General features: G+C 37.5%; 1 protein-coding gene and 1 long non-coding RNA gene across 10 annotated transcripts in view; one reads left to right on the forward strand and one right to left on the reverse strand.

Moving 5' to 3' along the window:
• tns1a (tensin 1a) overlaps positions 1 to 23,749 on the forward strand; it is a 183,568-nt gene that overhangs the window by 19,428 nt on the left and 140,391 nt on the right. For all 9 annotated transcript variants that reach the window (XM_055008583.1, XM_055008584.1, XM_055008586.1 and 6 more), the window contains exons 2-3: positions 10,584 to 10,698; positions 15,279 to 15,316. In XM_055008583.1, coding sequence (XP_054864558.1) covers positions 10,584 to 10,698; positions 15,279 to 15,316 — 153 coding nt within the window. The remainder of the gene's footprint in view (positions 1 to 10,583; positions 10,699 to 15,278; positions 15,317 to 23,749) is intronic.
• Positions 550 to 23,749, reverse strand: part of LOC129348325 (uncharacterized) — a 33,198-nt gene continuing 9,998 nt past the window's right edge. The window contains exon 3 of the long non-coding RNA XR_008600849.1: positions 550 to 1,474. This is a non-coding gene — a long non-coding RNA (uncharacterized LOC129348325). The remainder of the gene's footprint in view (positions 1,475 to 23,749) is intronic.

A 23,749-nucleotide genomic window follows, 5' to 3' on the forward strand; every position in this document is an offset into this window, starting at 1 on the left:
CCTTTAAATGAGTCCTTGAGTTTGGTCTGATATTTAGAGTATTTGAGGGAGCCATGATCTGCATAAAAGGTTGCTTTGAGGCATGAAGTAAATAATTGTGCTATAAAACAACAACTCCCATGATGTTATTTACATTTGCAATGATGAAATACAGTCAATAAGAGCCTCACATAAACAACAATTTCATAATTTTTTAATTAGCTATTGGTTAAATTAGCAAAGTTACTGACTAGATAGCTCCTATCTAGATACTTATATTAAATTACAAAAAAATGCTAAACTGTTGACTTTAACAGATTTTTTTAGAGATATCTTGACAACAAAAACAAGATGTAAACCCAGGCGTATTATCAACCTGACCTGGTAAACTGGTTTGTAAATCTCTCTCTCTCTCTCTCTCTCTATATATATATATATATATATATATATATATATATATATATATATATATATATATACACATACATATATATATACATACATATATATATATGTACATATATACATACATATATATACACACACACACACACATATATATATATATATATATACATATACACACACACACACACACACACACACACACACACACGTGCGTGCGCACAGACACACACACACACCAAAGCAGTGCTGTTTTTTAATGTCTTACTTTGAAGAGTATAAAATGATACAAGTGTTACATGCACTTTTTACACCACCAAAGGCGTAGAAAGTTTTTTTTTGTTCCAGGGCCAATACCAAATATTGGTTATCAAGGACACCCTTAATCAACATATGGAACTGATGTACATTTGCAGAAAACATGAAAACCGTGGTGGTAAAATTTGCAACAAACTGTATCATGGAGCAGATCAGAGACTCAAGTGCAGGACAATGGAGACATGGCAGACCAGTGTACAGAAAGATGAAATGCATTTGCAATAAATATTTATACAATCTACACAGGAAGCAATAGAGCTACAGGGAACTGATGTGATCAGGAAAACAGAGTTAGCTTTCCCAAGGGAGACATCTACTGGACTGGTGGCTAAATTACACAAGCAAAGACAAGGACCAAATTTCAAACCCTGGCAGATTTCATCTTACGAAAGCAGATATTATTGAAGGCAGGAACTTACCAGGTCTTGGTAACCCCAAGCTAGGTAAGTGAACAAGACTAGATTAGACACACAACCTCTGATAGGAACAATATGAACTGTAAACGCAACACAGCAAACAAACAGCACGAAAAAATATACAAACTCAAAGTATGACCCAGAGAGAGAGAGCGGAGCAAATTAACTGACAGCCTGACCAGGGAGAGAGGGTGAAGGAATGCGGGCAGAGGAGGCATGTCGCATGGTTGGAATGGCATCTTGGCAGGTGCAGGGGCCAGGTGGGGGTTGTTCAGAATGGAATCCAGAGAAGACCAGGTTGGCTGTGGATGATGAACTGAAGGTTCAGACAGAATTCAGGCAAAGCTGGTCGAGAACTGAGGCACAAGAGACAACAGGACAACATATAGGAATAAACACATGAAGCAAGAGCAGAACAAAGGCCTGAGTTAAATTAACTGGAGTTGTTCAACGGTGCAGCACCTAACAGTGGTCTGAATCAGGCTTTTATGGGAGAGGTAGATGAGTTGCTGGTGGACCGCGCCCCGCCGCAGGTGTGCTCATGATGATTATCTAATAGTCTGTACCTACCCGCTTTCAATGCTCATACCACTGTGGAAAAAGGAAAAGAGTGAAGGGAGGGAGAAGGGAGAGGCTGCCACTCAGCAGAGTTGAAGGGCGTGACGAACTACAACATACAATTTTGTTGAATTAATGCTATTAATGATATTAATGCTTTATATATGTTCTATCAAAAGAGAAGTTTCTAACATTCCTTCTTTGTTGATTGGCCATTACCTGTGGCATTAAATCAATCAGATCATGGTGTGGATGGGACATTGCTCTAGATCAGTGGTTCCCAACCTGTTTGGCCCCCCTATAAGCTGCATCCCAGCACCCCCCCCCACCCCCCCCCCCACCCCCATTGTATTACTAATAGAAAATTCCCTAAAATTATAAAAAAGTAATATTTTATATCAAACCAAGAGTTGTACTATGAGGAGGAGGAGAGAGTTTTGGCTGCAATAAATTTGGTGACACTACAGTGCATAAGAGTTAAGTTATTGTTTTTTTTAATGAAAAAAAATCCTAAAAATTATGAAAAAAAAATTAATATCAAACCAAGAGTTGTAGTATGACCAGCAGGAGTCAGTTACTGGCTGCAGTAAATTTGTTGAATATTTGTGTCTCTTCGCTGTTTGCAGCGGTTTTGCATTTTGCAGACGGTCCCTGTTCACTCGTCGCACAGCCAGCTGCTCATAGACACCAATGTTATTTCTGCGGCTTGAAAGACAGATACTTTTGATAAAACTGGGCTTGTAGCACATTGTCTACCTTACAACGATGGAAAAGAGGCATTGTTTATGTTTAGACAACATATATTTAATGAGTTATTGATGCCGGAAGTCCGAATTTGTGAATATCTTACCGACTTTACCGAACTGTGTTTTATTTCCTGACGTCGCTGTAATTCGCTGGCTTCATGCTGTCATTTGCGAGCATTTCACCACAATTAACATAATTCTGTCTTGTCCTTTAATAAAACCAAATTTAAGGTAACTCTGGAGGTATAGCTGGAGTTTTTAGGTACTGATGAATCTTCACCCGTTTTGCGTTTTTCAGACACCGTTTCTGTCAGTAATTTTCTAACTGCACACAAACTAATGAATTGAGATGAACTAGCGAGCCGACCTGAAGAAAGCGTGGACAGAAGTTGAAAGGTCAAGGAGGTGTGGCCATCGAAGTAGCAAAGGATTTTTGAAGAAAGACCAAATAAATGTGTTTTAAAAATGTTTTATAGGTAGACTTGTGATGACACAGTGAATCTGTTACTCTGATTTTATCCAGAATGTAAAAATCTATTTTTTATAACATCACAGCCTCGGAGCAGACAAAGCTTCGCACCCCCCCTCAGATCTCTGGCGCCCCCCCTGGGGGAGCGCGGACCCCAAGTTGGGAACCACTGCTCTAGATCACTGAATGGCAACAGCAAATAGAGCATAGCAACTACATTACTGCCAAAGTATTACATTTTTTAATGAGTTTTGGGAGTCAGTTAAAAATAATACCAAAAAAGCTGAATTTCTTATCCAATAATTGTCCACCCCCTCTAGTTTGAACTCCCCTCAACAACTGACCAGAATTCCCATTCTTCTGTTGAGGTCAGACTACCTGAATAATTAAAGATAGGTTGAAATCTTTACTTCAATTCAATGGCAATTGTACTCTTTTTGTCTGTTTACAATCAACATGAGTACAGAATTTGTTTAGCTGTATGCATTCATCATGCATGCTCTGTGTTTGACTTGATGTATCTTTTATGATTGATTGCATGTGCCAGGAAAAATTTGTGTTCATGCTTCATCTTTGAGCAGAAGGACAGAAAGGGTGCCTGAGCGAGTCATCCCCACTCCCTCCTCCTTCCCCGCTTCTCTTCCTTTCACTTTCCCTCCTCCTCCCACATCTTGGCTCTAAGTGGGGTCACAATCGAGGTAGTGTAGTGATGCTTTTCATTAGCTAAGTGCAACTGGGAGAGAAGAGCAGAAAGCTTTGATTTACTTGGTCTCCTGTCTATATGCCAGGACACACATATACACTCACAGAAACACCTACTCTCCTCTTCCTCTATCCCCAGCTCTTGGACTGTTTACTCTATCACTTTATCCCCTGCTTTTTTCCTCTATCCACATTCCATTTTCTCTCTCTGGCCTCTCCTGGGAGTCTCTCTCTAATACAACAGACACACAGAGGGCAGGCCTTGTAATTTTTCATTTGTCTCTCATGGCCTTGTGTTTTGGAGTGCTTTCAGCTGCGCACAGTGCATCATTTGCACAAGAGTCATGAATGCATCACCAAAAGTAAGTCCAAGACCCCATAACTGCAAAAAAAAAAAAAAAAGCCGTTACTTTGGCGTAGTATCTGTACGTTTGAACTGATTGCATCTTTTTGTATTTCCTCTATATCAGAAGAAGCTGGATTGACTCATAAGTCTTAGCATAAAGATGCTGGTCACTCATCCATTTTTTAATGGGTGTAAATGCTTTCAGGAACCTTGTTATTTTGTTACTACTTGTGTGGAAATAGGTTACAACATGAGAAAAAAGTAGTAAAAAAAAAACATTTTGTCCTGATGTTCTTTTCTTTGCCAAACTTTAGTTCACCAGGGGGCAAGCCATTACAGACCACATGATAAAGGCTGTCATACATGATTGAGTAACTGATAGCATTCATTAGTGAATTAGCTTTCTGATTACATGCCTAATTCTCAGCTCAAGTAATACATTTACTTGCTGAAAACAGTAAAAAAGCCAAGAAAAGCACTCAGAGAGCATAGTACTCCACCAAGGCTGCCCAGTCGTATCATTTCCGATGGATAAGTCCCGATAAGTTTGCAGCGGTTGATTTGCAGTAGGTTTACAATTGTGATTGTTAGCATGCAGTTGATGTAGTGTTCACATTTGGACATAGTTACAGTGATGCCGTGCCACTATCTTGCAATGGTACAGAAATGTTTAACAAATCCGTGGATCCAGACTATAAGCCGTATTACTGCCAAAGTCTAATCAGTTGGTCGTTGTGTCATTTCTGACCTTCCCTGAAAATTTCCTCAAAATCCATTCGTCTGTTTTTGAGTAATGTTGCGAACAGACAGACAAACAGATAGTCAAACATACCTCGATTGTCACATAATAAATCATGAAAATGTTTTTCTCTTTTTTGATTATCTGCCATTTAAGCTGCTGAGGCCCTTTCTCTCTTTCTTTGAAAAAAAAAGGTTGAATCCCAGATGCTGCGCGTGCACGTTTGTGTGTGTGTGTGTGTGTGTGTGTGTGTGTGTGTGTGTGTGTGTGTGTGTGTGTGTGTGTGTGTGTGTGTGTGTGTGTGTGTTTTTTTGTGTGTTATGTGTTTTTTATCCTACCTCATTCATCATTGTTTGACGGAACACATTGACCCCAGTTGCTGTGGCAGCCAGGCAACCATGGCACCTGACTGTGACACAGCTGGCTTCATCTGATTGGTTTAGCTACCAGCTTTCTGCCAGGTCATCTTTAACACCAGGACTGTAGAATGGCACCCAGATGCTTTAAATGCTTATAAATACTGTCAATGCACTTTCAGTTTGTTTTGATGGAAACTGCAACAACTCTAATTTTTCTCCAAAAAGACAAAAAAAATAAAAAATTCAAGTAATTTAACATATATCACTCACCTAAACATTGTTACAGACCAAGCACACCATACCTTAATAAAAATGCATTCACTGGTAAACATTACGCACCCGAACAGGACAATGTGCCTGGCTGTAGTGCAAAAATTGCTCAGAAACTGAAGGTGTTGAACCACCTCCACACTTCGCAGGTTTTAACTCAACTAAGCATCTGTGAGATATGACAGGAAAAGCCTGATCCATGGACATGCCTTTACACCATCCTGCAACCCATAGGACCCAGAGCATCCACTGCCTACATCGCAGGATATCGCCAAAGGTTCTGTGTCCATGGCTCAATGTGTCACAGCAATTTGGCAGCACAAGAGGAACCTACATAATATTCGGCAAATGGCTTAATGTTGTGGTATACTCTCCTTGGAAACAAGTGACACATTGTTCCAACTTGTTTAAAGGACTTTTATTAATCTCCAAAGGGATTAATAAATGTTAATTAATAATTAATTAATAATATTTGGGTATTTTCTACGGATTTTCTGACTTTGTTTTCCATCTGCACTTTTCTTTTTTAATTTGTAAATCTAAGCAACCCTCCAGTAATCACAATGAATCAGTGGGCTCAGATTACATTTCTTCACTTTAATGAAAGCGGAAGAAATATCTATGGCCTGTCTGTGTTTAGAATGTAATCCGCTGTTCAGTGCATCAAAAAACTCATGAAAGAAAAAGGTCATTCATGCATAGCAGAGCAGTTGGATGGCAGAGCAATTGCTAATTGAGTTTTTATATGATCTATCAGCATGCCATATTGTTTGTTTGAAGTTTCCTGTTCTAATATGCTGCATCTGGTTCTGTGCAGCCAAGGTCAGTGATGATGCCTCTCCGGAGCTTATGGCGAGCACAACACAGTATGACAAAAACCATTAAGATGTAGGAAGATAGACTGAAAATGCTGAGAAATACACTTTAATAAAAGCTTTGAGCCAAATTGACTGCAGCACATGGAGGGAAAAAAAAGGCTGCAGAAAGCCGCCAGAAAGTGAGCTCAAAGATGATGAAATAAAGGATTATATGACTTAGTCGAGCTTTCATCAGTCCGCCTCTTCACACCTAGAGTCCTTTGAAGTTGTAGTTGTTCTAGTTGTAGTAGTAGTGATTAATATTTGTTGCGGTAGTACAGAAGTGGTTGTAACTATAGTAACAGATACAATGACGTTTTATTAGTTATGAAAGTTAGAGAAGCACTTTCAAGCAGTATTAGTAATAGGCTGTGGCTCAGCAGGTAGCAGAGTGTGCTGCCTAGTAAATTCATTGCCTTTGCTGCAATCCTTAATGGACTTTTTGTGATTGTTTCAGCCAAAAACGACAGAATTTCTTTAAAAGTTTGAGTGCAGGTTCATGTTTGTGGAAACAAGATCGTTGCTTGTAATTGGTCTTGCAGCATTGCAGAAAGGGTGGTGTGCATATAATCCAAAGCATTATATGATAGTATGTTGATTAGTCTGATTAGTTCATTTGAATTTGTTCAGATATATGTAGACCAATTGTAACCTACTATGTTACAGTTAGCTGGAATGAAAAATAGGTGGGCAGGTTGGACAGTATGTAAGCCAAAGGTTAGATTTGTAGATCAATGACCAGGAGATTGCTAGTTTGAGGTCAGATACTGACATCTCTTCCTTTGAGATTACTGTTTATATTATTCCTGAGCTTAACAAGTGTGACAAAAAAAAACTTAAATTTAAGAAAGAATAATAAAATAGAAATAAAACTGAATAAAATGCATTATACAAAGTATGGTGAAAATCAAAAAAACAATATAAAATTAAATAAAGCTTGCTCATTGTGAATCCTGGGATTTCTTGGGATTTCTTGGGTTTTCATATATTTATTTGCCGAGTCACAACTTTTCCACATATCTCAGGTTAATCTCCATAACTGTTAAGACTGTGGGGTCTTTGCCTAAATATTTATATAGTTTGGTTAAGCACCATAATTTGCAGTACTAAAGGTTCTTTACCTTAAATATGTAAAGGTAAAGTAGTATATTATATAGTTTTTGTAGGATTCTAATCTCTGATGTGTAAATTACTGTTACATTCATGCAAGAAATACCATGATGAAGTCTTAGCCCCTAAATTTAAACTTGATAGGTTAAATTTCCTTGTATATATTTTTCTTTTTGTAAATGATGACAAAAGACAACATTTACAATATTCTTTTTTTCAAAAACATACAAAAGTTACAGCAGGTTTTGCATTCAATTGTGTGCAAAAGAACAAAAGAATCGTATTTGTTCCATTCTATTTTTGTTTTTTTTGCAAGCATACAGACCGACTTTTCTATGCTATTTTCCCATCAGCTAAATGAAAAACTTTTTTTTGTAAATTTTGGCTGTGTGGTTTTGAGTGGTTTGACCCCTGATGTTTGCTATCGCCGGCTATCCAGTCTATCTGGACATATCCAGATAGACTGGAACAACTTTAACAGGCATTCTTCTGATTTGTTGAAAAAAAATGTTGCAGGAATGTAGCAAAGTTGTGTTAATTAACCCTTGAGGGACTTATTCACTCTTCCTTTCAAGGTGATTGCTGGAATAAGGCATCTATAAAATAGTGTTTTCAATAAAGAGCACTCAGATTTACAGACCAGCCCAGCTGCACAAATACACAAAGGAAATGACATCATTATTGTGAGTCACAGGAGGTTGTTCAGGCAGAGGGATGTTGGGAAAAGTGAGCTTGGGACAGTGGAGAGGTGTAGAAGGCAATCCAGAGCCCACTGCTCTTTACCCTGCTGACCCACAATTATGTACCAACCTATAACACCAACCAAATCATCAAGTTTCCGGATGACACAATTGTGGTGGTCTTCATCATCAACACCCACCAAGCTATCAGAATCACCAGTGACACCTCCCACCTCTCACACTCCCTTTTCAGCCTCCTGCCTTCAGGAAAAAGGTACCCCAGCCTCATCCACCAGGCTGTCAGGATACTGAACTCTGCCCACTACCTCCCCCACTGCCCACTACCTCCCCCCCTGCCCACTACCGTTTTTTTATATATTCTATTTTATTTTATTTATACTGTATTTTGATCCTTTGTTATGTATGGTACTAATACGAAGAGGAGAAATGTCTTTTTGGTTCTTCTGAAAGTCCTGGATATATTGAGAAATTGACAATAAAAATCTTCTCTTCTATTCTAAGAAGTTTGTTTGCACTCCTTTTTATGACTGAGTTATGTGAAACAGAAAAAATAAAGCACGTGCAATTTGCTGCCTGTCCTTGTTGCTAGTAACAAGCTAACACAGATAGAGTTGTACAATAGAATAAAACTTAAAATTATAGACTAAGTTCTGTTTTTTGTTGTTTTTGTCCTTTGCATGAAAGAGCAAAGATTTTTTGTTGTTTTTTTTTTTTTTTTTACAAAATGTGGTTAGTACAAAAGCTTTATTTTGGGGATTTTTTTTTTTTAAATATAAATTTAGGTATGTAGAGTTGTTTTATTGAAATATCCTGATTTTAAATTCAGAATTGGTTAATTTGATTCCAACGGAGCTGCACATCACACAATATTAGTTCATGTTCTGAAATTTGAACATGAACATTTAAAAAAACATTTGATCTTGGGCATTTTTAAACATGCATTTCACACTCGGGTCTTGGTGTTCAGAGGGTTAAATCACATTTTATAAGGGTAAGAATAATAAGAAAAATACAGACAAAATATTCAGAAAATTAAATTAAATCTTTAAACCTGAAACTGCGACATACTTAGTCATTTTTTCAACAATGTTGTGACACTGTCAATCATTTATTGTCAGATTTAGCTTCTTTAGAGTTTGCTTGAAAGGAAAATTAGTGATCCAGTTCCAGTATATTTGGCTGCATTTAACACTCTCCTGGTCAAACAAATCAAAATCTGCACTGGCTGATGTGCAGCTGTTTGGATAGAAAATCTTACTGCAGCACAGTGATTCTGTGAATATGTTGGAAATGTCACTGCATGTCAGGAATAAATTAGACAAGCCATGGAATTAATTTTGCAAAGGTCTTTGTGGATCCTGTCTGTTGTTACCCTGTCAATAAGCAACATGCACAAAACAACTGCAGCCTACCTTCTTCATCATCATCATTATCGTCGTCATCATCATCTGTATTTCAATATCTTTAGTTTAGGGAGACAAAATTCTGCATGCTGTGTTTCTTCGCTATTGCTCTGCTCAGGATTTGGTGCAGTTTTTCTAGAGCTGTTGTGTCCTCAGGCTGCTCCAAAGTGAAGTGTCCCGAACACACACATGCATACAGTACAGCATGTACACACACAGACGCTCGTACACAAATGGATGCAGACACAAGCACACATTATTCCTTCAGTTTTTTAGGTTTTTGGCTTCTGTGAGGCACATTTTCCCCTGCTCTTCATCAGTAATTAATCATTTAACTAGAAAATTTCAAAGTGAAAGCATCTTCTGCTGGTGGGCGGAATATGGTAGTGTGTGTCATTGTGTGTGCTTGTGTTTGCAAGCTGCTTTCTGACACAAAATAATGTAAATAATGTTATGAAAGTGTGTTATCATGTTGTTAGAAGCATTTTTTTTGATCGAATAAACAAAACCATATTTTATGGTAGAAAAATCTAATGCTTTGGTATTGTCAGACTTTTATTTTGTTGCCATGTTGAGACTTGGGGGGGGGGGGGGGGGGGGGGGGGGGCAGAGTTCACCGCCTAGCCTCCTGGAGGTGTTGTAGGACTAAATAGGCAAAACACTGTTGAAGGGAGGTTTCCATCTGATGACCCCCAGAGATGTGTTAGGAATCACTGCTCACTGGTGTGTATAGTGATGGGTCAGGGATCCTAGGTCCTTCATTGAGTGCACATCTTCTTTGTTTGGAGCACAAGTGTCTTGTGTTTAAACTAACTTTGTTTTAAGCTTGAATGCAGCAGATAATTATCCCATCATTGAAAGTCACTTTTTATGTAACTCTGAAACTACTTCATAACCTAAAGTACTAAATGAATTTGCCCTGTATTTTTAGCTTTTTAAAGAACAAATGTACTCGTTTACTGGTTCTTGAAGACATAAATCATCTCTGCCAAAGGGAAAAAAAGGAGAAAAACATTCAGTCTAACAAAGACACAAGTGAACCAAATGCCATCAAAGGCTGAGATCAAACTCTAATGTGCAACCTCAGACAAATTTATCATTGCTGAATACCAAATGTGTTTTCTTTGGCTGTGTACCTGCTGACATCTTTTCAACTGATGCTCTCTTGATCTTCCTTCCTTCCTCCCTCTTGTCTTCCCCCACAGCCTGATGAGCTGGAGGGCGTCCACACACACACCTTCAAGTTGAAGCCATTCAAGAAGGCCAAGAGTTGTGATATATGCAAGCAAGCCATCACCAAGGAGGGCCTCATCTGCAAAGGTGAGTGTTTGGGATGTTCAATGTGAGTAGACCGGACATTAGAAGGAGTGATTTGTGAGCAGACAGTGGCCAGGTTAAATTCCTGGCATGGGTGACAAAATGTTTCTCTGATTCCTGTTCAGGAGTGACTGGCAGGTCGAGGTTTATCCCAGCATGCTGTGGAGTAAAAGTCAATGAAAGACAGTCAAAGTAACATTCTTAGCCATACTGATCCATCCAGCAAGCATTAGATATACCTTCTTTATCCTGCAGAGGGTCGAGGGGAGCTGGAACTGCTCCTGAAGTGAGTAAGTGGCTGGAGACTCAAAGACAACCATGCACTCTCACACTTACACACCTACAGCCCATTCAGAATATCCTACTACAAGTGCAAATTCGAGCACCAGCAGAAACCCCTGCAAGCACACTGACAACATATAAACTCCACACAGAAAAGTATAAAACCTTTCAGAGTCCTGCATCAACATTCTGCACCCATGCAGACCCACTACGGTTAATCAATTCCGTTTCCATTCCAAAAACAAAACAAACAAACAAACAAACAAACAAAAAACAGATCTGGAAAGACTCTTACAAACTATTTAAAAAGCATTAGATTGTGAATTCAAGACCTGAATTGCTTTTCAATGTGAGATCAACATAATTTCATTTGTATTTTACATTTTTATATAAAATTCTAAAGCGTTTGTACCTCTTTATGTAAAAACTTAATTTTAAGGGGCAATATTTTGGTTATATAACATTACGCTGCACACAGACTGAAAATAAGATCATTTATTGCTCTGGTATGTGTGCAATATTTCCAGACGAGGTCTGGAAATGAAAAGATTGTTTGATTTTTAGTGTAGTGTATAGTATAAAATGTTATAGGAAATAGAAATCACATTTCTCATAACATAAAGCTAGGTCTTCAATTGCAAATAGTGCAGTAAAGTAAAAGACAATCAGTTTACAATCATATAAAATATCTGAAATATAACAAGACATGTAGGCTAAAACATTGTAGTAATCTACAATCTAGTAATCTATTCTCAATCTATCGAGAATAGATTATCGCATCTGTCTGAAGCACGACCTGAATTTACGTTTTTCAATTTCAGATTTTATATGTATTTTCCATCTTTATTTTTGTCTAAGTCTGTTTAACAGGCTGTGCACCCATCTCCCGTGTGTCTGTGGTTGAAGCTTCAGTTTCTTTCCCTCTTGCCTTTCAGCCCCTGCCTTCTCTCCACTATTCAGTCACATGATTCTCATTCTAATTTTAGAAGAACGAAATGTTTTATTGTCACTCCAAGAAAAGTCCAGGGGAAATTTATGTTAGAGGAGTCCCGGGCAGTCTCACATTTTGTTTTCTTTCTTTCATTTCTTCCAGTCTCTCTCCATCTCTCTTTGCACACTCTCCCTTTCTCACTTTTTTTGAACTGCAGTACAAACACAGCGTCTTTAGCAGAGGCTGAGATGACAAACACAGAGAAGCCCAGCAGTAGGAGAACTGGTTTGTAAAGGGCTTTGGCTGAGGATTTGGTGTTAAAATTAGCATCCCTGCTGCTGCTGCATTAGCCTAGATAAGAGGGAAAAGAGGGAAAGAGGGATGAGGCGTGGAGTGGGAGTAGAGCCAAGCAGAAGACAGAAAAATTGGGGTATGGAGGGGACTGGGAGACATGGAAAAACAAAGGGAAGAAGGAGGAATGGAGAGCACAGGAGAATAGCTTTCCCTTTCATCCTCCTTTTGTTTATTAAACTTCTATGTTAAAATACAGTAGAGAACAACTTCAAATCGATCCAAAGTTATTACATAGACTCAGCAGAAATGTCCTTATTTTCTTGCCTTTGGTTTTCATATGTTCATGAGCAAAACACCTAGATGCATATCTAAGCATCCTTGCTTAGTGACTAGGAAGTGTTGCTAAGGACCTCATGAAAAGGCTACATTGTTAGAGGGCCCTGTGGCCAAGAGATAAGATGTGACAGTAAGGCTGTGTGCTCCTAAAGATGTCAAACTTTATTTGTGTCACACCTCTTCATGCAGGTTAGCAAAGCTGTAATTGCAAAGTGCTTATATATATATATATATATATATATATATATATATATATATATATATATATATATATATATATATATATATATATATATATTTATATTTATATATATATTTATATATATATATACGTATATATGTATATATATGTATATGTATATATGTGTATATATGTATATATGTATATATATATATATATATATATATATATATATATATATATATATATATATATATATTTTTTTTTTTTTTTTTTTTTTGAACAAAGGTTCTAAAAATCAATAATGTACATTTAACTCTTTTGAATTCTTTTTTTTTTAACTAGACTTACAGTATGTACATTAATTCATTAACACATTGCATGTCCTTCAACTCCTGTTTTAAATTATATTGAATGCTTTGCAATTAAGATGAGGTCAATCAACCTGATGCTGACATTTTCGGCTTGGAATAAGAAAAAAAAACATCTCATAGATTTAAGGGTCAACCAGATGTATTACTGTTGTTCTCACCCTGAATCATGGCTTATGCTCCTCATACAACATGATTTGTAATGTAACACAGATAGAGTAACTGCTGTAGCCATGGGGTGAAGGAAACACTCATGTAGTGGGACAGAAGAAACACCAAATTGATGTGATTCGCTTTCATACTGAACACTCTGACATGGCAAACTTCAGAATGTGTTAAAGCATTAAATTATGATCATGACTGTGACATATGAAACAATAAACACAACTTGTCATTCCAATTTGTAATTTTTCAAATTACAACTTGTGTGAATTTATTTACCGTGTTTTTTAAAAAGTGCTTTTCAGGCAAAATTCAGCAAAATTATGACATATCCATGCAGTTTTTCTCATTTGTGCAAAGTGTTCAGTGCTATATTGTTGACACAGTTACATATAGCAGATTTTTATGGGCTTACTGTATATGTCCCTCTCCAGTGATTGATTTATCTATCCACAATTCTGTGTATCAAATATGATTTAAATGAAAAAAGCTTCTGAATATTTACATATTTAGAAGCTTTTTTCATTTAAATAATATTCTTCCTACCTTAAAAATGGTTCAGATGCAGCTATACCATTGCTTCCTCTAGAATTTAGGATCTTGTCCCTGCTCAAACATTGTAAAACTACTCTATGCTACACAGTGGAGAGTTGAGCTGTTAGAGGAATACAGCCATACATTTTCAAACCAGAAATCATTTCTGATGAAAAATAATGATACAAAAAACACCACCCTGCAAGTTGGGAGGATTGGATCCTTTGGTTTTGTTTTGGAAGCCTGAATCCACATTTCTGAGATGGTCATCAGTACAGCAGTTTTAAGGTGGAAAGAACACCACAAAGTGGGGGTTTTTTGCAAGGTAAAAAAACAAACAACCAAAATCTTGAACTTTAACAAAATAATCTTAAATCAGAGTTTAGTTTTTGTTCACTTTTCATTCCCTGACCTAACTATGGAACCTCAGTCATGCGATAAAACTTTGCAACTCCTGTCTCTGCAAAGATCATCTTACAGGATGTGGTGACCAGTCAAGAAAGTCCATCCACTGATGTAAAGTGTTTGAAAGCTAGCAATTGGACCTTGAGTGAAGATTACAACTACTTACAAAGTCAAGAAAGAACTTTGAAGCTCAAATAACATGTGTCTCTGAGGCCTAACCTGTGGGAGTTACAAATACTTAACATTATTTCAGCCCTCAAATAGGCTTTACCAATCATTAGTTGTCATTAATGGAAGGGGATGAGATTTTTTTTTTAAATTTCCAGGTCTGCACAGCTATGACGAAATCTATCCATACCAGTTATTTGAACACTTTTACAATAGTTTCACAGCTACCACATTCATTGGTCAAATAAATATTCACTTTAACACTTACCATCTCCAAATAATTACCAGTCAGCACTTTACACACACAATTACCTAGTAATCCTCTTGTCACTATTGCACAGGCTTACCTTACTAAAAGAATGCTTTTTCAATTAGTCTGCTTCTCCTGAAGCCAACTCTGCCTCTTTATAGCTGCTTCTTTCCTCACTGCTTTATTGTTCACTTGTTCTGCTCACACATCCAAAGCACATCTGCACACCACCTGGGGACACCAGCGATACAGCAGGTGTGGAGAATCAAAGGCCATATCTGCTCAGACATCAAAACAGCAGTTTCATAGCTGCAGGTTAACATAGTCTCCCTCTTTGTGTCTTTCTCATAAAGGCAGAAATATATAACTCATCAAGTTCATACTTAAACCGCTTTTAGAAAGCATCTGGTCAAAGTTTTGGCTTGTTTTGCTAGCTCATTATTGTTATTATGTAAAGGTTTTTCAGTTTTAACAACTCTATGGGAAGGTTTTAAATAGGTTTAAGTGTGTGCTGAAATACATTACATACAAATTATGAATGAATATTTTCTTTATGTGGCCACTTGGGGGAACCACCACAGCACTGCAGCTGACCTTATTGCAGTTTCCTTTTCAGTGCATTCAGCAAATGAACCAATACAACTGGTAATGTTTCTTCTTTTATTTCAGTGTGTCGGTTGTCCTGCCATAAGAAATGTGAAGTAAAGGTAAGGAACATCTTCTAATGCATGCAAAACCTATTTAAAGTTACAACCATATTCATGCATGCAGAAACATACTATACAGTGCAGATTTATCCATACTCATTTTTGCTTATTCTACATTTATACACAGCACAGGATTTTTATTTTATTTTTTATTGTTATCAGAATGAAATGAGGCAGCAATACCAATGGCAAGAGTTAGTTTATTGCAATTAATTTTTTTTCTCAAGAAAAATTAATATATGATGTACACACATGGACAAAATTGTTGGTACCCCTCAGTTGATGAAAGAAAAACCCACAATGGTCACACAAATAATTTGAATCTGACAAAAGTAATAATAAATAAAAATTCTATGAAAATTAACCAATGAAAATCAGACATTGCTTTTGAACTGTGGTTTAACAGAATTATTTTAAAAAATAAACTCATGAAACAGACCTGGACAAAAATGATGGTACCCTTACCTTAATATTTTGTTGCACAACCTTTTGAGGCAATCACTGCAATCAGACGACTTCTGCAAATCTCAGCAGGTATTTTGGTCCACTCCTCATGAGCAGACTGCTCCAGTTGTCTCAGGTTTGAAGGGTGTCTTCTCCAGACGGCATGTTTCAGCTCCTTCCACAGATGTTCAATGGGATTTAGACCAAGCCTCATAGAAGACCACTTCAGAATAGTCCAATGTTTTCCTCTTAGCCATTCTTAGCTGTTTTTAGCTGTGGTGTTTTGGGTCATTATCCTGTTGCAAGATCCACGACCTGCGACTGAGACCAAGCTTTCTGACACTGGGCAGCACATTTCTCTCTAGAATACCTTGATGGTCATGAGATGTCATTGTACCCTGCATAGATTCAAGACACCCTGTGCCAGATGCAGCCCCAGAACATAACACAGCCTCCTCCATGTGTCACAGTAGGGACAGTGTTCTTTTCTTGATATGCTTCATTTTTGCATCTGTGAACATAGAGCTGATGTGCCTTACCAAAAAGTTCTAGTTTTGTCTCATTTGTCCATAGGACATTCTTCCAGAAGCTTTGTGGCTTGTCAACATGCAATTTGGCAAATTCCAGTCTGGCTTTTTTATGATTTGTTTTCAACAATGGTGTCCTCCTTGGTCGTCTCCCATCAAGTCCACTTTGGCTCAAACAATGACGGATGGTGTGATCTGACACTGATGTACCTTGACCTTGGAGTTCACCTTTAATTTTTTTAGAGGTTGTTCTGGGCTCTTTTGTTACCATTCCTATTACTCGTCTCTTCCATTTTTCATCAGTTTTCCTCCTGCAGCCATGTCCAGGGAGGTTGGCTACAGTCCCATGGATCTTAAATTTCTGAATAATATGTGCAACTGTAGTCACAGGAACATCAAACTGCTTGGAGATGGTCTTATAGCCTTTACCTTTAACATGCTTGTCTATAATTTTCTTTCTAATCTCCTGAGACAACTCTCTCCTTCGCTTCCTCTGGTCCATGTTTAGTGTGGTACACACCATGCCGCCAAATAGCACAGTGACTACTGTAACCCTATAAATAGACCGACTGACTGATTACAAGTTTGTAGACACCTGTGATGCTAATTAGAGGACACTCCTTGATTGAACATGTCCCTATGGTCACAATATTTTCAGTCTTTTCTAGGGGTACCATCATTTTTGTCCAGGCCTGTTTAATGAGTTTTTTTTTTTTTTTTTAAATAATTCTGTTGAACCATGGTTCAAAAGCAATGTCTGATTATCAGTGGTCAATTTGCATAGAATTTTTATTTATTACTTTTGTCAGATTCAAATTATTTGTGTGACCATTGTGGGTTTTTCTTTCATTAACTGAGGGGTATCAACAATTTTGTAAACATGTGTACAAATGATGAGGAGTGGCCTTACATGTGGACAATGACTTGAAATATAAAGTAGAAAAAAATATGACAGCTGTTATTGACAACTTATTGTAATGTATAACAATTGAAATCTGTTGAGAAAAAAAATGTACTAATAAGCTTGATATATAGAGCACCAGACTCAAGTATTAAAGCATTTAAGGACTGGGCGGAAGAAAGCAAATCAAAAGGTTATTTTCCTATGTGGCGATTATAACATTGATATGCTGAATCCAAACAAGCATAAAATAACTGACAAATTTGTTAATGCAATGTACAGTATGAGCTTATATCTAAAAATTTCCAGACCTAGCAGAATCACATCTCACAGTGCCACATTCATTGACAACATAGTCACCAATGACATTGAAAACAATACAGTGAGCGGACTATTACGGTTTTTCTCAGTTGCTTTAGTGCATTTCTCGAATCATTCTTGACATTTGCAAAATAGTAAGTGCATTACTCAAAATAATTTGTACAAATAGCAAAACACCATGGATTACTTGCAAAAGCCAGTCTCTTGCTCAAAATCCTTAGTTCATCTCTCAAAAGTAAAGATCTGTGTCAATGTCAGTGCCATCACAATGACAAGTCCTTGTGTCATTGTGTACGGATAAGACAGTCAAATTGCTTTGTCATATTGTCATTATAGGTGCATACTCTGGAGGGATGTTCTGATGTATACTGTGGCTAAAGTTTTGAGGACAATTATTGTTTGATTTATGTCATTGTAAATTGACATTGGACAGATTTCATAGATTGGACATCTGATGATTGGACAAAAATAAAATTCTGACATGTCATGCCTAATAAATACTGAGAAAAAAAAACACTGATCATTACAATTTTTCTCAGTTGCTTTGGTGCATTTCTTAGGTCAGAATTGAAATTCTCAAAACTTCAATCTTCACATCATTGTGTCACGTGCACATCAAAAAAAGCAGTTTCTCATTTCTTTGAACAAGTTGCAAATGTTTTGGTACATCCATGCAAATGATTATGTACAATTCTCTGTTTCCTACATTATCAATTGCATATGTGATGTTGATTAAAATGTATTGTAATGGGTCTCTGTTGAATAGTCTCACCCCCCACAACATTTAGGCATTAGTTCATCGCATAAGTCTTTACATGCAAAATGATTAAACAAGTTGTCACGTCGAGGATGTTTCTATACATTTCCATTAGACTTTCTTTTTTTAAAAAAAAGTGTCCTGAATTGGTAAATTGCTCCCAGGGGAATCTTGACTTTCTCTAACAAAAGGGAAATGTATGAAGGGTTAGAGTTTTCTGAAATCAGCCAAAGACGCAGGAGAAGATATTTGTGATGTGGACGAGAATTTGTGGCCCAACAGACAGGAACGTCAGGAGGTGTAGGAAGACTGCACTGCAATTCCTACAGCACTGCATGTACAGTTTTCCCTAAGGAGATTGTCCTATGTTCACATTTCTACTTTTGTTTTTTTCTTTGTGCTATGCAGCGCTGCTTTCCGTTCTGTATCGCAAGAACGTGGTCTGTCAACAAATTACAGTACAAACACTGAAAGCATAAATGTGAATCTTGTCCAGTCGCTTGCAATCAATCTCTCAGATACACTAAGGTGTAACTTACAATTTACAATAGCTGTTATGACAACATGACTAAGCAATTTGACTGTCTTATCCATACACAATGACACAAGGACTTGTCATTGTGATGGCACTGACATGTTCATTGACACAGATATTAACTTTTGAGAGTTGACTAATGATTTTCAGCAAGAGATTGGCGTAATCCATGGTGTTTTGCTATTTGCACAAATTGTTTTGAGAATGTTACGGGGGGATCGGAAAACCCAGGTGCACACACAGATGGAGACAAACGGATGGTTTTAGGAAATTTATTCTATCGCAAAAAAAACGACTAAACTCAAGGAGGAAACAGGAAACAAAGCTGGAGGGGAGAAACTAAACCAGACCTAATACAAAATATGCAAGACAACAAAACTCAAATAAAACTAACTACACTCAACACAGGAACACTAGGAAAACGCAAGCAGAAAAACTAAACTAAGTTAACAGACAGTGTACTCACAAACCCAGAGAGGAAACAGAACTAAGGGGCAAGGTAGGCTGAAACGGGGAATCCGGAAGCTGACGGGGGGACAAGACTAGCAGACAGAAGGCTGGAGACAGAGGGAAACGGCGGTTATCCAGGGATGGGTGAAGATCAGAGTCCATTGGGGCTGAAGCTCTCAAGAGAGATGCAGAGCTCAGTGGGGAAAACAGAGTCCATGTGGGTACTGAGACTGGAGGAAAGCAGGGAGGTGACAATCTATGGTCTGACAGGGAGTGACTGAATGAACAGGGTTTAAACAGCTGGAGGTGAGGTAGTGGCAAGTGTCCTGAGTGAGCTGATTACTGCAGGTGACACTCATTGCAGTAATCAGCAGGGAGCAGAGGGCAGACAGGTGAAGCAGGGAGAGCCAGAGGGCGAGTGAACAGGGAAAGAGAGACAGGAGGGAGAGATGACAGACAGAGGGAGCCAAAGAGACAGACAGGTCAAAACAGATAAACAGATGAGGAACAATATGAGAAAGAAGTAAAAAGAAGGAAGAGGAAGGGAAGGAGCTGGAGCAGGGATCATAACAGATAAATGCACTTAATGTTTCGCAAATGTCGAGGATGATTCGAGAAAAATACCAACGCGACTGAGAAAAACTGTAAACAGTCTTATCAAAAATGATTCTCAATGACAAAGTTACCCTCAATACTTCATTGATAATAATATCAAAAAGGACAGTATGGAAGAAGTTGTTAATAGTTTTAACAACTTTCTTGTGAATGTTGGATCAAAAGTGGCAGAGGAAATCCCTGATCCAAGGTCATCTGAGGATTGGAGTGATAATATCATAGATAGGAATCCCAGCTCAATGTTCCTTACAGCAGTGGAGTAAAAAGAAACAATAGATATTGTAAAGAAATTTAAACACAACTGTCTGCTGACTGTAATGAAATACACATGAAAATTGTTAAAATGGTCATTGAGGGGACTTCAGAGCCACTAACATACATCTGTAATTTATCATTCCAAACCAATAAATTTCCAAATAAAATGATAATAGCCAAAGTTGTACCACTATAAAACTGGGGATAGACACCACTTCACAAATTACAGGCCTGTTTCTGTGCTTCCACAATTTTCCAAAATTATAGAAAAACTATTCATTAACAGATTACACAAATTCATAGATAAACATAAACTTCTCTCTGACAGTCAATATGGATACAGGTCAAACAGCTCAACATCACTGGCATTAATACAATCAGTTGAGGAAATTACAAATGCAACAGATCACAAACAGTATGCAGTAGGAGTATTTACCGATCTCAAAAAAGTTTTTGACACCACAAACCATGACATATTAATCACTAAGTTAGAACGGTATGGGATCAGGGGGATGGTATTGCACTGGGTGAAGAGTTACTTAATGGACAGGTAACAATTTGTGAAGTTGGGACAGTATTTGTCATCATGCTTGGACATTGCTTGTGGTGTCCCCCAGGGGTCAGTATTGGGGCCAAAACTGTTTTTGTTATATATAAATGACATTTACAAAATATCAAGTAACAAAATTAGTTGTCTTCGCAGATGACACAAATATTTCTTGTTCAGGGGGTGATTTACAGAAGTTACTGGGAACTATCTGTGGTGAAATGTGCAAACTGAAGAAATGGTTTAACCTAAATAAATTATCATGAAACTTAAGTAAAACTGAAATCATGTCATTTGGCTTTGGTAAATAACATGGTAAAAGGAATACATATGCACAGATACAGGTAGACGGTGTGGAAACTGATAGAGTTTATGAAACTAAGTTTCTTGGAGTTGTAATTGATGATAAAATAAACTGGAAATCTCACATAAAACATGTTCAAACTAAATATCAAGAAACATTTCAGTACTCAATAAATTAAAGCACATCCTGGACCACAAATCACTCCACATTCTATACTGTTCACTGGTTTTGCCATATCTAAATTACTGTGCAGAGGTTTGGGCAATACATATAAATACACATAAATGTTCACTTCAGTCATTATCAATATGGCAAAAAAGAACAATAAGGATAAAACTGGTTATAGACAGCATACAAATTCACTCTTCTTTAAATCAAAAATACTAAAATTCACTGACCTGGTTCATTGTCAAACAGCACAGATAATGTACAAAGCAAAAGACAACCAAATTCCTGTAAATATTCAGAACTTGTTTTTTAACAGAGCTGGGGGTTATTACAGGAGGGGGGATTTAAAATTCAAACATGGAAGATTTCGTACAACACTAAAGTCCTTTTGTCTCTCAGTATGTGGAGTGAGGTTGTGGAACGGATTGGAGGTGGAGCTCAAGCAATGTCCAAGCATGACCCAGTTTAAAAAGCAGTAGGAACATATGGTTTTCGTGAGGTACAGGGAGGAGGAGGGGCTTTAACATGGGTATATAACTGGTTATTTAATATAAGTTTATTTATGTTATTTATTTTCTATTTTGTTTGTAAATATGTACACAAATAACTATGGGAGTGGGGCACTGAGTGGCTGATGGTCAAGATGGAGAAGGGGGAGGAGTGCATAAGCTTATGCTTTGTCCTACTCCTTTTCGGGTATGTTGAGTTATTTTTTGTTTACTTTGTTTTGTTTGTTTGTTTTCTTGATGTTTTGTTGATTTGTTTTTGTGGCTTTTTATTTTTCTCACATCTGAAATAAAAACATTCATTCATTCATTCATTCATTCATTCATTCATTCATTCATTCGATGTTTAACTGTGCTTAGATTTTAGCGTTGTGAGAAAAAAATGCAGCATGTCACAAAGAACCACAGATTTTTTCAGCAAAAATGTCGAATACTGACTCAACTTTTGCAGCACTGCAGTGCAATGTCACCCAGAGCACTTCACTGGCCAATAAAATTCATGCAAGCACACATAATGCTAAACTTTTGAGAGTTGTAAAATCCTTTCAAAAATATTTGTGACCCTCTGAGTAGCAGTATCTTTTGAAATACATCATAGCCTCACCAGTACCTGAAACAACGTTTTGATTTGCTGTTTTGCTTTTTGTAAGTCTGTTTTCAATGTAGATACCTACCAAGTCCATTTCATGGGTTCATTTAAAGTAGAACTGGTTTGACCTCTTCATTAAAAGTGCAATATGCAAGATTTTGAACATAAATATATCATTACTATAGCAGCAAACAACTATCTGCTATATAAAAACGTAGTGGAGCAACTGCATCCTCAGCAGAGTGTGAAGTCGCTCTCTGTGTTGTAATCCGAGCATCTTTGTTCTATATTTTGGCAGCCAATCCAGCTGCCCATGCATGTTAGTGCACGTTAATGCATGCAAGTTCTTCCTTGTGAAACTGTTGACCCTCTACCTGTTTATAAGCAGACTGAGAGTAACGCCCCACATCACATTGGAAGAGCAAAGGTGCAGTCTAGTCATCAACTAATGCCCTATAAAGCCAAAGTGTAGCTTTTGCACTGGATATGTTTCTTTGTAGAGATTTTTATCTCTGTTGTTACACAGCAAATTTTTTGAAATGTATGTGAATTCTCTGGAGTGGTCAAAAAGTGTATTGCGCTTAGGGAACAGCATGCGGTGTTCACATGATCAATTAGGGGAAATTGTATACTGCCAGGAGCTACTGATGATTGCCAGACACAGTAAAAGGATGCTTGTCAGTGAAAATATTAAGAGGACATTGGAGGACAGTAACAACTCTTAACTTCCTGGTCAGGAGGGGCACACGGTATGTGGGTAATTTTTTATTTTGTTTAGGTTCATGTTTTTATTTTGTGCTGACAAAATGTTTGTGTGGATCACATTTACTTTTTATTAGTTTACAGACAAAATGCTTGTGTCTGTATCATTTGCTTTATAATAGTTTTTCATGGTATTTGCTGGTGAAAAGATGATTTTGCTGTGGCAAAGGAGAACTAGAAAAGCACTCAGAGCACAGTACTCCGCCAAGGCTGCTCAGCTGACATATCATTTCTGACGGATGAAATCTTTAACAAAAAATTACCTTGCGCTGAGCACAGGCATGTGTTATGCATGTGCATGTTATCTATTTATACCGAATTGCATGTAAATTACTCTTATAAAGGTCTGTTGATCAGTTCATCACTTTTGGCAAGTCTTTGTTTTGCTAGTGTTAAAATAACCGTCCCCTCCATGCTTTTATTTTGAAGACGTATTTTTAATGTTACGGGCTTTTATTTTGTCACCATTCCAGCGGCACAGGAAGTGTTTATCTAAGAAGCAGTTTCTTGACATGATGAAGACCCTGCCGAAAAATCCGAAAAATTCACTTACAGATGAAAAAAAAACGGTTCCATGCTGTTGCTGTCTAGCAAAGGATGTGTATAAACTTAGAAGCACCTAGCTGGACTGGGGACAAGCTCTTGCGGTGTTTCCTGAAGAAAGGAGTGAAGGACAGAAAGTTGAATTTGAGTTCAAAATAAAGCTGATGGCTGAACGTAAATAAAGGCTTTGTGAAACATCAGGAGCTTCA

This window comes from Amphiprion ocellaris, chromosome 24 (genome assembly GCF_022539595.1).
Source record: "Amphiprion ocellaris isolate individual 3 ecotype Okinawa chromosome 24, ASM2253959v1, whole genome shotgun sequence".
NCBI classification, from domain to species: domain Eukaryota; kingdom Metazoa; phylum Chordata; class Actinopteri; family Pomacentridae; genus Amphiprion; species Amphiprion ocellaris.